Here is a 13275-nt window from a genome sequence, read left to right on the forward strand (position 1 = left end):
TTTTATATAATAATAAAAAAAATATTACACTCATTCGTTCTAAAACCCAACTGGGCCTAACAACATAATGAAAAGTAATAAATTAAAGAAAAAATCAAAAATTATAAGATCCACCCGACTCTATCAAGATACATCAAAAACCTCCGAAGAATAACAATTGTATCTCGAACCGTCAATTTGTGACACTCTATGAACAACAATATGTAATTATTTAAACATAATAATGTGCTCTACCTTCGAATTGTAACACTAGGCTACAATTTAAATCAGCACTTACCATGAAATAAAAAATTACTATTGAATATAGATAATTCTCAACCCCAACTGTAGTTTTTGAAGAACCCCAACTCCCTTAATACCGATTTGTACTCGGTACCATACTTCTCCAGGCAGAAGGAAAAAAGGACTTGACAATACTAGTAAAATGGTGTACTTCCGAAGAAATTAACATAATACCAGTATTGAAAAAGTAAAGAAACGAGACGTCAGCAAATACACCTTTCGCAATCGTATGTGTGAGTGACCAGGGAACTTACATCAATTAAAAAACATATCTTTCGATATATTTAAATGCCTAGCATCCCTCTGAAGTGAAAGCGCATATTTGGCCAAAAGGACTTCTTGATCTCCCTTGGCATCTTAAGGTAAGTATGGGGTTTTAAAACAAGAATAAAAAAAAATAATTTATAAACAAGAAATTGGTTAAGAAGAAGATTGGAAACGAAAAATTAAATAAACAATAAAACTATTAATTTCCGCTCCTTTTATATAATTTCCAGATACATGGAAAACAAATGAAAAAAATTTAAAAGAAAACGACATTAAAACAATTTGTTTCGCTGCGTGGTTCAACAGCGGATTCTACCAAGTCAAAACAAATAAACATACACTTTAAGAAACAAATACTGATTTGATCACGAAAAATGATAAAGAGGAGCTAAAGGTTGGGTTATATAATTAGTTCGATGTATATAGTTGGTAATTATCCAAAAACCTACTATAAATGCTAGTCGAAATTAATATGTATGCTATGCATTTTTGATATCTTTATTTATATAATCAACATATCTAAATGGGCCAACCTATATTGGTTAGATCCCACATTTCTTACCAGTACGAATTTATCTTTAGAACTTACAAGAGTGCCCTGATCAACAAACCCAGTACCAGAACTGCCACCTATACTCAAATCATATGCACCACTGGAAATAAAACCGATTAGATTGTACACTTCAGGCAATGGTGTCTCATCATCATGATATAGCTTACCGTCGGCTCTAAATATACCATTTCTCTTATCTTTCCAATAATTTTCTTGTTCTTTTGGAATTTCGTATATCCTTGCGTTATCCTTCATGTGACCTCTTTCTACATATCTGCAACGTACAGACATAACAGATAATGGAACGTTAGCAACATCTTCTTTTGTTGAAATAGTCTTCTTTGTTTCCGTATCCAATTTTGTTGTCAATAAAATAGGTAATGCAGAGCAAGGTATGTTTAACTTTTCAACCTCTAGATCTTTTAAGAGTTCAAAGAGATCATTGACAACTTCAATTAACCTATTTGCGCCTTGATCAAATCGAGTTGTCTTATTAGGATTGATCATGGTCAATGTATTTCCCTTGCTTAAAAGGTGTGAAATACCATTCCGTAATATTTGTAGGAGTCTCCAATCACAAGAAAAGAAGTCACCAATTTCACCCTTCACCGAAGGAATAACTGTACTATGAATATTTTTGAGTTTCGAGAAGTTTACTCTTTTACCACTTGGTTTCCCTTCCCATTTTCTTCGAGATGCCTCTTTCTTATAATCTGTATTTTCTACAAAACCTGCCTCCGTAAATGGATAATCGTCAGGGAAATATAGTTTATTATTTTCATATTGTAATTGCTGAAATTGTCTCAAACCAACATTGTACATTCTTGGTATACGATTCAGTTGATACCACAATGGTAAATGCCAGAACCAAGGTAACATAATAACCCAATCATTAGACTCTTCTCTCTTATAGATATATATAGGAATCTCTGGATCAGTATCCTTTTCGAATGGAATAATGCCATGGTCAGAAATATTTGAATTACTATTCACCATCTGGCGGCGGCGTCTATTTAATTCTTTTATTGTCAATTGATTCTTATAAGATTCGATACGCCCTGATTGGGACAATAGTTTAGATAATGCATTATGAATTTCAGTTTTTGGTACATTGGTTTGTAGTTCCATAACCTTATCAATACTTAACGCATTTTTAACCATTTTAATTTTTTTTGGAGATCCGAAATGACGTGGATCAATTGTAGTGAAACCAAAACTTAAGTTTTGTGGCAAGGCTTTATAGTCTGTAACCTTGGATACTAATTTTAGTTGTTCAAAGGATTCAGATTTGGATGTACTCCTTAGGATGCTTGTTAATGATGCCAATGATTCTGCACCCGTTATTGTGATACTAGAAATAGAAAACCTAGCATCTTGAACCTTCAATTTTTTGGTCAAGGTCAATAAGTAATTGAATATAATGCCGAATATGGTTGGATGTAACCTTAGGATGACAGATGCTTCATCCACCCAAATAACTTCACTAGGTCCAATAATATTACCATCGATAGGACTGTACATTAGTCCTTGGAATAACTTTTTGGATGTATAATATTTGGAATTGACGGCTCGGAAATTTGTCAATTTTGAAATAGTTTCCTTTAAAAATGTACAATTATCTTCATCAGCATTTATAATTATTGTACCCATGAAACTAGTATCCATACATAAAGTTCCGTCGGAGGTAGCTACATTACTACCAATGCGGTGGACCATCTTAAAACATTTCTGGGTAGCTGACCATGGTATCTGATATCCCCATCTTTTAATCATATGCGATCTTTTGGCATTCCAGACATGTGTCGGTAACCATGTAAACTTCAATTGTCTTTTAACGTATTTTGGACGACCTTTAGGGATAGGTGCTAATTTATTGATCCCAATGTTATCGTAACTACCCATTGCATTATTCAATTTTCTAATATATTTTTTGTTTTCTTTGCCATCTTTAATCAACTTTTTGAGAGTTCTTATCTTTTGTCTAACACGACTCCTTGCTGCAGAAATGTTATTAGGAAAAGCAAGTTTCATAGACTTGGATTTACTAGCCAATCTTAATAATTTTATTGACATTTTAGCTTTGTAAAGGGCTTTCGCAGTAAGACCATGTCTTGGCTTTGCAGATGTTGATACCGTCTTCTCCTGAACGTTTTTCATCATTTCACGTAAGGCCCTATTACGCATTCTTTTTGGAATCCTCTTAATGTTATGTGAGGCTGTTCTTCTACGTAATCTCCTGGGTAAATCTTGAAACACTCTAGTAGATCCCGAGACTTTCGATCTGTGCATTGCCAATTGCAATTCTTTAATCTCAAATTGTCTTGAATTGGTAAATTGATCAACATTCAACATTGATCCCGATTCAGATAAATCCCCAGCAGCAATACTCTTGTTGCTCGAAGATACAATTACAGCTTCTGCCCGAATACTTCTGGCATTATATATTCTTTGCCTCTTTTGAATTTGGTTTTTATTGTATTGCTTCTTCCCACCCTTACTTGCAGGTGGCTGAATTGCCATGGTTGGTAATAGAATTAGATGTATGTTTGATTTAACCGCAATAGTGGAGGTTGACAGATAATATGGTATAATATATATATAAATAATCGCGAAGGAATGAAATTCAATACTTGTTTTGATTTATATGAAAAATTTATTTCACTATTCCATGCATCGCTTAGTTGAAGTTTCTGTATACAAAAAGAAAAGTTTGCTTCTCATAGAAATTTACTGGGTAAAGGCTGAATAATACCAGATACCCAAAAGAAGACAAAATACAATTAACAAGGGTCAAAATATCTCTGATACTTTTCGAATACCAGCAAATGTTTCATAAAGGTAATAAAATTGAAACTTGGATTTATATTTATATATTTACAAAATGATGTCATTATATATCTGTCTTTCTTGGAGTGTTCTCAACACGTTCAAACAAACAATAATCAGTAAATTGAACTCCATACATTCTATTCCACAATGAAGGGAAATGTTTATTGATGAAATCAGCAATCACAGGTGGGATGTAAAATGCTCTTCCTAAAATCTTGGAATGATCTACATCAATGATTTGATTACAGAACACGCGATTCCACTTCTGGTTTTGGATTTCTTCAATTGGATTAAATGCATCCACTTCCTCATTAGCATCATCCACCATATCCACAATATATGTACATTCATCGAGCTCTACAATCTTCCCAGAATCAAACTTATTTAAATTGTTCATCCCTTCGGGAATGGTTCTAATGGTTTCTAATAATGGGATAGATTCTGGGAAATTACCAGGTAGCAATCCATCAAACCCAGATTTTATGAATTGTAAACGATACCCATTAGGTAAATGGAACGATGAAGGGAAATGATACCATTCACGACCAGCACATACGTTGATAAGTTCTATACTGTCTGTTCCACGTGGACTTATGTTATATAGTTCGGCGAATGTATCTAATGGAGCCGTATAGTTAACAATAAGGGCAATAATACGGGATGATGCTTGGATGATTATCCCGAGTATAATAATTGATTTAAGTATTTTTTTCAATATTTTAAACAATTTTGAAAATGTCAATATTTTAGAAAACCCAATAGCTGCACTTAACGAGATCAGACCATAAATCGGATACAAAAATCTTTCTTCTTTATGAGGTTGCATAATAAATATGGTCATCCACATAATATAGGAGATCCATAATGGAGCCAATCGAGTATGAGTCAACCCTACAACACTGAATATTAATACAGGTAATGGGAAATTTAATAATAAGTTCAATAAATAGTAATACCATGGTTCTACACCGAAAATATTTGGACCGCTGTTTTCGTCAGCGTTCAATACATTATAGAATAGAATATTCCATGAAACAGATGCAAATTTACCGTAAAACATAGAGTCGATACCAATAACAACAGCACTAATTGAGAGTAACATCAACATACAATCAAACGCAGTTCTAATAGATACTATCATAGGGTTATAAAACACGTAATGAGCACACAATGGTAAACTTAATACTAAAACGAATGGCCAGCCTAATATACCTGCAATGAAGTTAAAAGTAAGACTCATTGTAAATGAAGAACTCTTATTCGTTGATAGATAACGTAGAGCGTATTTAATTGATCCGACATATAATATCATTGCAACTGAAGAAGGTAATAATTCGACAGATGCATGGAAATAACCTGGATTAAAAATTTGAAATAGTAACCATATATTAGCTACTCTGTGAGACATAGATTTCTTGATTTCATTATGCAATTGTACTTCGAAAATAAATGATAACAAACCTAGAGTAATTCTTGTAATATAAAAATTCCAAAGACTTTCCATTTCAGTGAACATATTAAACGGATATATGATTGCGTAGAATGGTAATAGAAATGCCCATGATCTAATAGAATATTCAGGTGAATATTCCCATGTTTGTTTGCCAAAGCCTCTAACTAAAAAATTCAAAGGTTCCCAATAATTAAACGTTTCATCACAATCAGAAATCAAAGAATATTTTGGTTGTAAAAAGATACGTGATGCAAATAGTATTGTCACCAGTAGAAAGGATACTTTCTTACAAGTCATATTTCCTTAACTGATCTAATAGTATGCAATAAGGAAGGTCAGAAATAATGATAATTTTCTATAAGATAGACGAATAGTTCTCTATCTCAATTATTTAGACAAAATTTTCAAGACTTTATTGTCTCAAATTTAATCAAAATCAAGATGGGATTATAATTTTGGTAATCACTTTTTCAATGGTAAAAATGATATAGAAACGAATTCCAATTACAAACCGTTTTAGTTCTAATTATTTTATGTAATGGTGACTTAAAACCTCCATCACCTCTTACTCCCTGATTCCATCTCGTATCTCGTTTGCGAACTAAGACTTCGCTTTCCTTTGCGTCCCTTGTCATAGATACCATATCCCACATATTGCAATATTCTCAAAGCTATCCCCATCCATCCTTCATTGTGTTAATACAGCGACCGCATTGAAAACAAAAAATAATATAACGCGAGCACAAACAAACTGAAAAAAAGACAAAACGTGACAAGCTTGATATCGTATTTCGGTGCTTCTCTGTTGCACAATGTGATTGAAGTTAAATGAGAAAGTTATTTTACAGATGTTGAGGACGATAGAAGGTTAGCACATTTCATTCACTTACTTGAAAAGTATATATATATATATATATATGCAGATGTTCTTGTTTATGTCGATTAATAATTAATCGACAAATGCGATACCACTACTGGATAATAGTAGTACTCCTTTCTCTCTGTTATGATGTAATATTATTCGAAGGTTTTAATTTCTCCCCGAGATAAATTCTCGTAGAACACGTCCTTCCTCATCGGAGAACGCCAATCATAAAATTAATAATAACGTTAACGTTAACAACAACAACAACAAAGAAGAACATGCTTATTTCAATCCCTTCTTCTTGATACTCCTTTTATATACTATATAAAGATAAGACATACATTTCTTTACTGGACGAATCATATTGTAAAACTTGTAGGAGGGAAATGTCCTTTTTTCAGAAGAAATCAACAGATGACGAAACTCAATCGAAAACTAAGATCATCAAGTGTCCTATATGTTCTGAATCAATATTATATATGAACATAAATTCTCATATAGATAAATGTTCTCTAAAACATTCCAAAGTAAAAGCTGATACTAGTAATGGTGGTGGAGCTAACAGTGACTTAATCAAGCCTGAGAGATCGTTATCTAGTATATTGAATGGTAAACGTAAATTACCGTCCACTCAATCTACTTCTGGAACATCGATATCAACTGCAATCGATATTAATGATACAAAGGATACCATGATTGATGATGATGATGATAATAACCGTCCGAACAAGTCTATTAAAATGGAACCTAAGAGTATAAAATCCATGACTATCCCAGAGAAATCATTGGAACAAGAGATTAAGTATTTACAAAAAAATATTCATTTACCTTTATCTGAAAGATTACGTCCTAAAGAATTAAGAGAATATGTGGGGCAACAACATATCTTATCTCATACTACAGGAACCCTCTATAAATATATCCAGGAAAATACAATCCCATCGATGATATTATGGGGTCCACCTGGTGTTGGGAAGACATCTTTGGCACGTCTACTTTCAAAATCGGCTCATAATTATTATATGATAGAAACAAGTGCCACTAAGGCTAACACTCAGGAACTAAGGTCTATTTTTGATAAAGCCAAAAAAGAATATCAACTGACAAAGAGACGGACAGTATTATTTATTGATGAAATCCACAGATTTAATAAATCTCAACAAGATCTACTGTTACCTCATGTTGAAAATGGAGATGTTGTATTAATTGGTGCCACTACTGAGAACCCAAGTTTTCAACTTAATAATGCTTTAATAAGTAGATGTCATGTGTTTGTCTTACAGAAATTGACTCTTAATGAATCATGTATAGTTTTATCAAGAGGTATTGCATTATTAAATAAATGTCGGAAATTGGTTTTAAACATAGACAAACCTTTAAAATTATCAAGAGCATGTCTTGAATATTTGGTAGATGTATCAATGGGTGACACACGTAGAACATTAAATTTATTAGAGATGATTGAGATTTGGACAAGAACCGGTGAAGTCAATTCTGATAGTTTGACCGTAGATGAAATTAGAGATATTATTAAGACTAATAGTTCTAATGGGTTAAGCACATACTATGATCCAAAGGGTGATAATCATTATGATACGATATCTGCGTTCCATAAAGCTATCAGAGGTGGTGATGAAAATGCATCATTATATTATTTAGCACGAATGATCAAGGGTGGAGAGGATCCTTTGTATATTGCTAGACGTATGATTCGCGTAGCCACTGAAGATGTAGGACTTCGAGATCCTTCACAGTTACTATTGGCTGTGGCCGCGCATGATGCAGTGATGAAGATAGGATTACCTGAAGCCGATTTAGCCTTGGCAGAATGTTGTGTGAGTTTAGCAAGAGCTCCAAAGTCTATTGAATTGTATAGAGCTTGGAGTAAAGTGAAGGGGATGATGAGTGAAAATTTGTATGGTTTAGCAAGTAGTGAAATCCCTATGCATATTAGAAACGCACCAACAAAATTAATGGAGGACTTAGGTTATTCTGAAGGTTATAAATATAACCCTGAATATAAGGATGGGTTATGTAAACAACAATACTGGCCTCAAGAAGTATTGGAAAAATGTCCAAATAGAAATGAATTAAAGTTTTTGACAGGGAAGAATTTTGGAAATAAGAGAGATCCAGATCTAGAAAGAAGATAGATATGGCAACATGAACTCTTGTGATTCTGAATCAAAGACGTATATTTTACCTTTCAGTCTACTTCATTTTTTATTTATTAGCATAGAGTTGTGTATTATTGATCATATACTACGAATATCATCATTTACTCATGAATTTGATGAGTTGAAGAGACCCTCTCTTTATGATTAAGTATTTCTGGTTCCTTCCCAGTTTTTCTACTACCTCTGCCTTATCCACCTTTCCTATGGTACGGTTGTTGCACTGTCAGAGATAGATGACCCCACTAATTGTCGTACTTACAACACCACTACTATTTCTTTATTATTACTTAACTTCAAGAGAAATTTGCAACACAAAAAATAAATAAACAGCGCGCAGGGAAATAATATGTGCGTACGTAGTCTCTTCCACTCGACATATTTTCAATGATCTAGTTATTATTATAGTTATTGAATGGGACGATCACGGAATTTAGTATTTCTTGTTATTGTTGCATTTTTTTTTTACAGCATCGATGGGATTAAGATGTCTTTCTTGGGTTGCTGCGGTAATTTTTCAATTAATATTCATATTTACTGTTGTAAGCAACCAGTTCAAGCTATAATAACAATAATAAAGATTGTCAACCTCGTGGTTACCATTATTAAATTAATTGTATTGGTTGTAAGTTTATTTAGAATAGTAGATTTATTATTATATATAGTGAACAATAGAAATAAGAATATAGAGTTTGTCGTTTTCTTTAAAAATATTCCTTGTATTTGAGAATGATTTTTGTGCATTTGATAAAACAGAGTAGATTATTGTAAAAATTATTGTTATTATATTGGCTCTCTATCGGATAAAAAAATATTACGTAGAGTACCAATTTGAGACCTATATATAAATATAAGAACTGCACTTTTTAAGTTTTGGTTCAGTGTAATTTCTTTTTATTTTTTTTTTGAGATTTCTGTGTGGTTTTATAGATTATGGAATATAATTGGAAACTTCCCATAGTATTAGTATCAATAGCTAGTATACTGATCATCACCTATAACGTTATTAACGAAGATATACTACCAAGCGCAACAATGTTACTACCTATACTGACGACTTTACCTCAAGTAATAACGGTCTCAGATCCAAAAGATAGATTGATTTTCATAGGTGATATACATGGACAATTCGACGAATTTAAAGATATGTTAGATACAAAAATTGGTAAATTAGATACACATACTACAGTTGTATTATTAGGAGATTTTCTCGTTAAGGGACCAGATTCTTTAAAAGTGGTAGATTATATTGTATCTCATCAAGACAATATTAAATTTGTCTTTGGTAATCATGAAATATTATTATTTTTAGCTTATGTTCAGGAACATTTAGGATTAGGGAACGATCATTTATTATTCAGTACAGATAAACAATTCCCTCCTAAAACTTTCAAACCTCCAAAAAAGATTCATAAAGAATTAATTAAGAAATTGGGATCAGAAAGATTACATCATTTGGCTTCAATAGGATCTGTTACTCTAAGATTTGATTTAACATTAACAAATGAAGTTTTGTTTGCTGTTCATGCAGGTATGTTACCAGGTGATTTTATGGAAAAGAACCAAATCCCACCAATTGTTGAATTAATTGATATGAAATATGTTAATGAACATGATTGGACGAAGAGTGCGAGAGAGGAAGAAGATGTTGAACATAGTAAAAGATGGTATAAATTATGGGATGATTGTGATAAGAAATTCGATAATATTACTGTATTATATGGTCACGATGCTAAGAAAGGTCTGAATATAAGGAAGCATACAAAGGGTTTAGACTCTGCATGTGTGAAAGGTGGTCAATTGACAGCATTAGAATATACTTATGATAGTGCTAAAGGACATTATATTACCACTCTACATCAAGTGCAATCTCATTCTAGTATATGAACAACTAATTTTATAGAAAGATATATATATACATATATATCTTTATAGTAACGATTGATAGCGGAAAGTGTAAAAGGGAATGTTACCTGGTTTTGTTAATAGCGTAACTCTATACCCATATGGTTCAAATACAAACAAAAGGTTGTTACCCCGCTAACGCCGGGTAATAACCACTCGAATATTTCACGATCCTCTTTTAAGCACTTAACGTTCTTATTCAATTTGGCGCAGTGAACCTGGAAATGAAAATTTGATGAAGTGGTTTTAATTTTTGTCCTCCTTTCTTGATTTTTTAACATTTTGAAACACCCAGAAACCATCCATCATAACACCATATACAAATAGTTGAAACTAATAAACAAGAGAGGTAGTCATCGATTATTGAGTACTCCGGAACCTCATCGACGTAAACAAAGATCGAAAATAAGATTTTAGATATACAAACTTGTTAGGTGTGCTGTACTTTAAAATTAAAAGGAAAGACAACTTCTATTTGCATCTATTTACCAAGTCGTGAATTGAAATACCCTTTTTTGGCGTGTTTATTTGTTTATTTTATTAACTTCAGATTATAATATCCTTTCAAAATGTCTGATTCCACTGACTTGGGTAAAGCAGCAGAAGACTTCGTTGATCAATTAAGTGGTAACATTGTTGTTGATCCTGAAATTTCAAATGAAGGTGCTACCAATGAGAGCGAGGCTCAACAAGAGGATGCTACCATGAACAAAGATAATGATTCAAATAAGGAATCTGACAGTGGTTTGTCTCAAATATTGAGCGGTAAAAAGTTTTTTATTAATCGTGATACAGATGCTCATGATTCTAGTAATGATGTAGATAAATTGGAAACCTTAATTACGGAAAATGGTGGTGAAATTTTGGAGAAGATCCCATATGAGACAACTGAAGATATGATTATTGTTTCCCCTTATAATGACACCAAATTGCCCACTGTTACACCAACTTATATCAAGGAATGTATTAAGAGTGGTAATTTATTAGACATGAAGAATTATTTAGTTCCTTACGATGAATTCCGTGCTGTGATCGATGATCAATTGCAAACTCCCTTCAATAATGAAAATGTCAATGATAAGGATCCACTAGAAACATCGAATGGTGGTGAGGATGTCGCTGATAAGCCAACTGAACCATCATCTGCTAATACTAACGAGGATGATAACATCGATGATGAATTGAAATTGTTCCATGATGCTGTGGATAACTCCAATGCTTTATCAGAACCATTAGTTCAAGTTGAAAATCCAGTATCATCACAACAGCAGATGAATACATCTGAACAACATATTCCACACAACGATCCTTCGCACTATTTGCCCCAAAATTCAGATATCATTAGGGCTAACCTTCCATCTAATAATAAGGCTTCATTTACTGAAGATGAAGATGAATTCATCCTAGATGTTGTTAGAAAAAATCCAACAAGAAGAACTACGCATACACTTTTCGATGAAATATCTCATTATGTTCCAAACCATACGGGTAATTCTATTAGACATAGATACCGTGTATACTTATCAAAGAGACTCGACTATGTTTACAAAGTTGATGATTTCGGAAAATTAATTCGTGATGACGCTGGTAATTTGATTAAGACAGAAGTATTACCTCCTGCTTTAAAAAAGAAATTTACAGCGGTAGAAGACTACGATTTGGCTCAAGCTGTGAAGAGACAATTTTATCGTGATTTATTTCAAGTGGATCCTGATACAGGTAAGTCTTTGATTTCTTCGAATGATACACCAGTGGCTATTGCTAAGAGGAAAGTCACAATGGATCATAACAATGTTCCAGGTTCTGAACCATCTTTTGATAAGTATCATACAGGGGCACGCAGAGGTCCAATTGCAAGGGAATTCTTTAAGATATTTGCTGCTAGACATCCCACTCACACGGAAAATGCGTGGAGAGATAGATTTAGAAAATTCTTGTTAGAATATGGTATTGATCAATACATTAATTACTACGATGCTGAACTAGAAGCTGGTAGGGTCCCAGAACCAATTAGAAATATGACTAATAGACCAAAAAGAGAAGGTTTACCAACACCAGGGAATTACAACTCTGCAATCAAGAGGGCTAAGGTTAATACCCCATCTGGAAGATCACGTACATCTCAAACTGTTAACGATAATGAATCTGTTTCTTTGGCTGCTGCCGCAGCTGCCGCAGCTGATCAAAATTCATTGGCAAATCATCAAAGAAACTATCCAATTCCTGAATCTGATTTGTTAGATGAAGAAACCATGAATTTCATATCTGATCTGAAGAATAATTTAAAAAACATGGATAATAACCTACCATTTGAATATCCACAAGAAATCGCTGATGCGATTAGACATGATTTCTCGATTGAAGAAGCAGAGTTTGATAATATTGATCCAGATACTATTCCTTTCCCACCAGATATTGCTACCATCGACTTATTCCTACCTACTTTCTTCCAAATGGCTAGTACAAGAGAATTCATGGACAAAATTGAAGATGTTATCTCCAGGGACTACGAGCCATCTCAAGCTGAGAAACTGGTTCAAGATCTATGTGATGAAGCAGGTGTTAGAAAAACATTCAGTACGAGTATCCTAACTGCGTTATCAGGTGATTTAATGGTTTTTCCACGTTATTTCTTAAATAGTTTCAAACATAACGCAAATCCACCTATGAACGTCCCTGGTATTTGGACTAGAGAAGATGATGAAATGTTGAAAGGTGGTAAAACAGAAGAACTAGCCCTCATCGAAAAGAAACATGGTGTTGGAAGAATTGAAATGAGAAAGAGGTTCATTGAAAAGGATCTGATTTAAGAATAGAAGGAAGATTTTTTGTTTAATGAGTCAAGTTTTAAATATGAAATATCTCATTATTTATTTCATATTATTTTGGCTGACACCTTTTAAACTGTTTTTATTATTGAAAAGTGAAGTGTTGAATATACATGTAA

At 33.1% G+C, this 13275-nt stretch overlaps 5 protein-coding genes across 5 annotated transcripts; 3 read left to right on the forward strand and 2 right to left on the reverse strand.

Annotated features, from left to right (window-relative positions):
• Positions 1 to 1051: 1051 nt before the first annotated feature.
• On the reverse strand, positions 1052 to 3622 carry POP1 (ribonuclease P/MRP protein subunit POP1; the record flags this gene model as incomplete). The annotated part of the gene is made up of 1 exon (XM_041549765.1): positions 1052 to 3622. One exon carries the CDS (start codon positions 3620 to 3622, stop codon positions 1052 to 1054), a length of 2571 nt encoding a protein of 856 aa, XP_041405699.1.
• Positions 3623 to 3992: 370 nt separating this feature from the next.
• Positions 3993 to 5681, reverse strand: ALG9 (dolichyl-P-Man:Man(6)GlcNAc(2)-PP-dolichol alpha-1,2-mannosyltransferase; the record flags this gene model as incomplete). Its single annotated transcript, XM_041549766.1, has 1 exon — positions 3993 to 5681. One exon carries the CDS (start codon positions 5679 to 5681, stop codon positions 3993 to 3995), a length of 1689 nt encoding a protein of 562 aa, XP_041405700.1.
• A 954-nt stretch (positions 5682 to 6635) lies between these two features.
• MGS1 (ssDNA-dependent ATPase MGS1) lies at positions 6636 to 8402 on the forward strand (the record flags this gene model as incomplete). Its single annotated transcript, XM_041549767.1, has 1 exon — positions 6636 to 8402. The coding sequence occupies one exon, from the start codon at positions 6636 to 6638 to the stop codon at positions 8400 to 8402; it is 1767 nt and encodes a 588-aa protein (XP_041405701.1).
• Positions 8403 to 9356: 954 nt separating this feature from the next.
• On the forward strand, positions 9357 to 10310 carry PPN2 (putative serine/threonine-protein phosphatase; the record flags this gene model as incomplete). Its single annotated transcript, XM_041549768.1, has 1 exon — positions 9357 to 10310. One exon carries the CDS (start codon positions 9357 to 9359, stop codon positions 10308 to 10310), a length of 954 nt encoding a protein of 317 aa, XP_041405702.1.
• A 587-nt stretch (positions 10311 to 10897) lies between these two features.
• On the forward strand, positions 10898 to 13138 carry RAP1 (DNA-binding transcription factor RAP1; the record flags this gene model as incomplete). The annotated part of the gene is made up of 1 exon (XM_041549769.1): positions 10898 to 13138. The coding sequence occupies one exon, from the start codon at positions 10898 to 10900 to the stop codon at positions 13136 to 13138; it is 2241 nt and encodes a 746-aa protein (XP_041405703.1).
• Positions 13139 to 13275: the final 137 nt, after the last annotated feature.

The sequence above is a fragment of the Maudiozyma barnettii genome (genome assembly GCF_903064755.1).
Source record: "Maudiozyma barnettii strain CLIB 1767 genome assembly, contig: KABA2_03, whole genome shotgun sequence".
Taxonomy (NCBI): domain Eukaryota; kingdom Fungi; phylum Ascomycota; class Saccharomycetes; order Saccharomycetales; family Saccharomycetaceae; genus Maudiozyma; species Maudiozyma barnettii.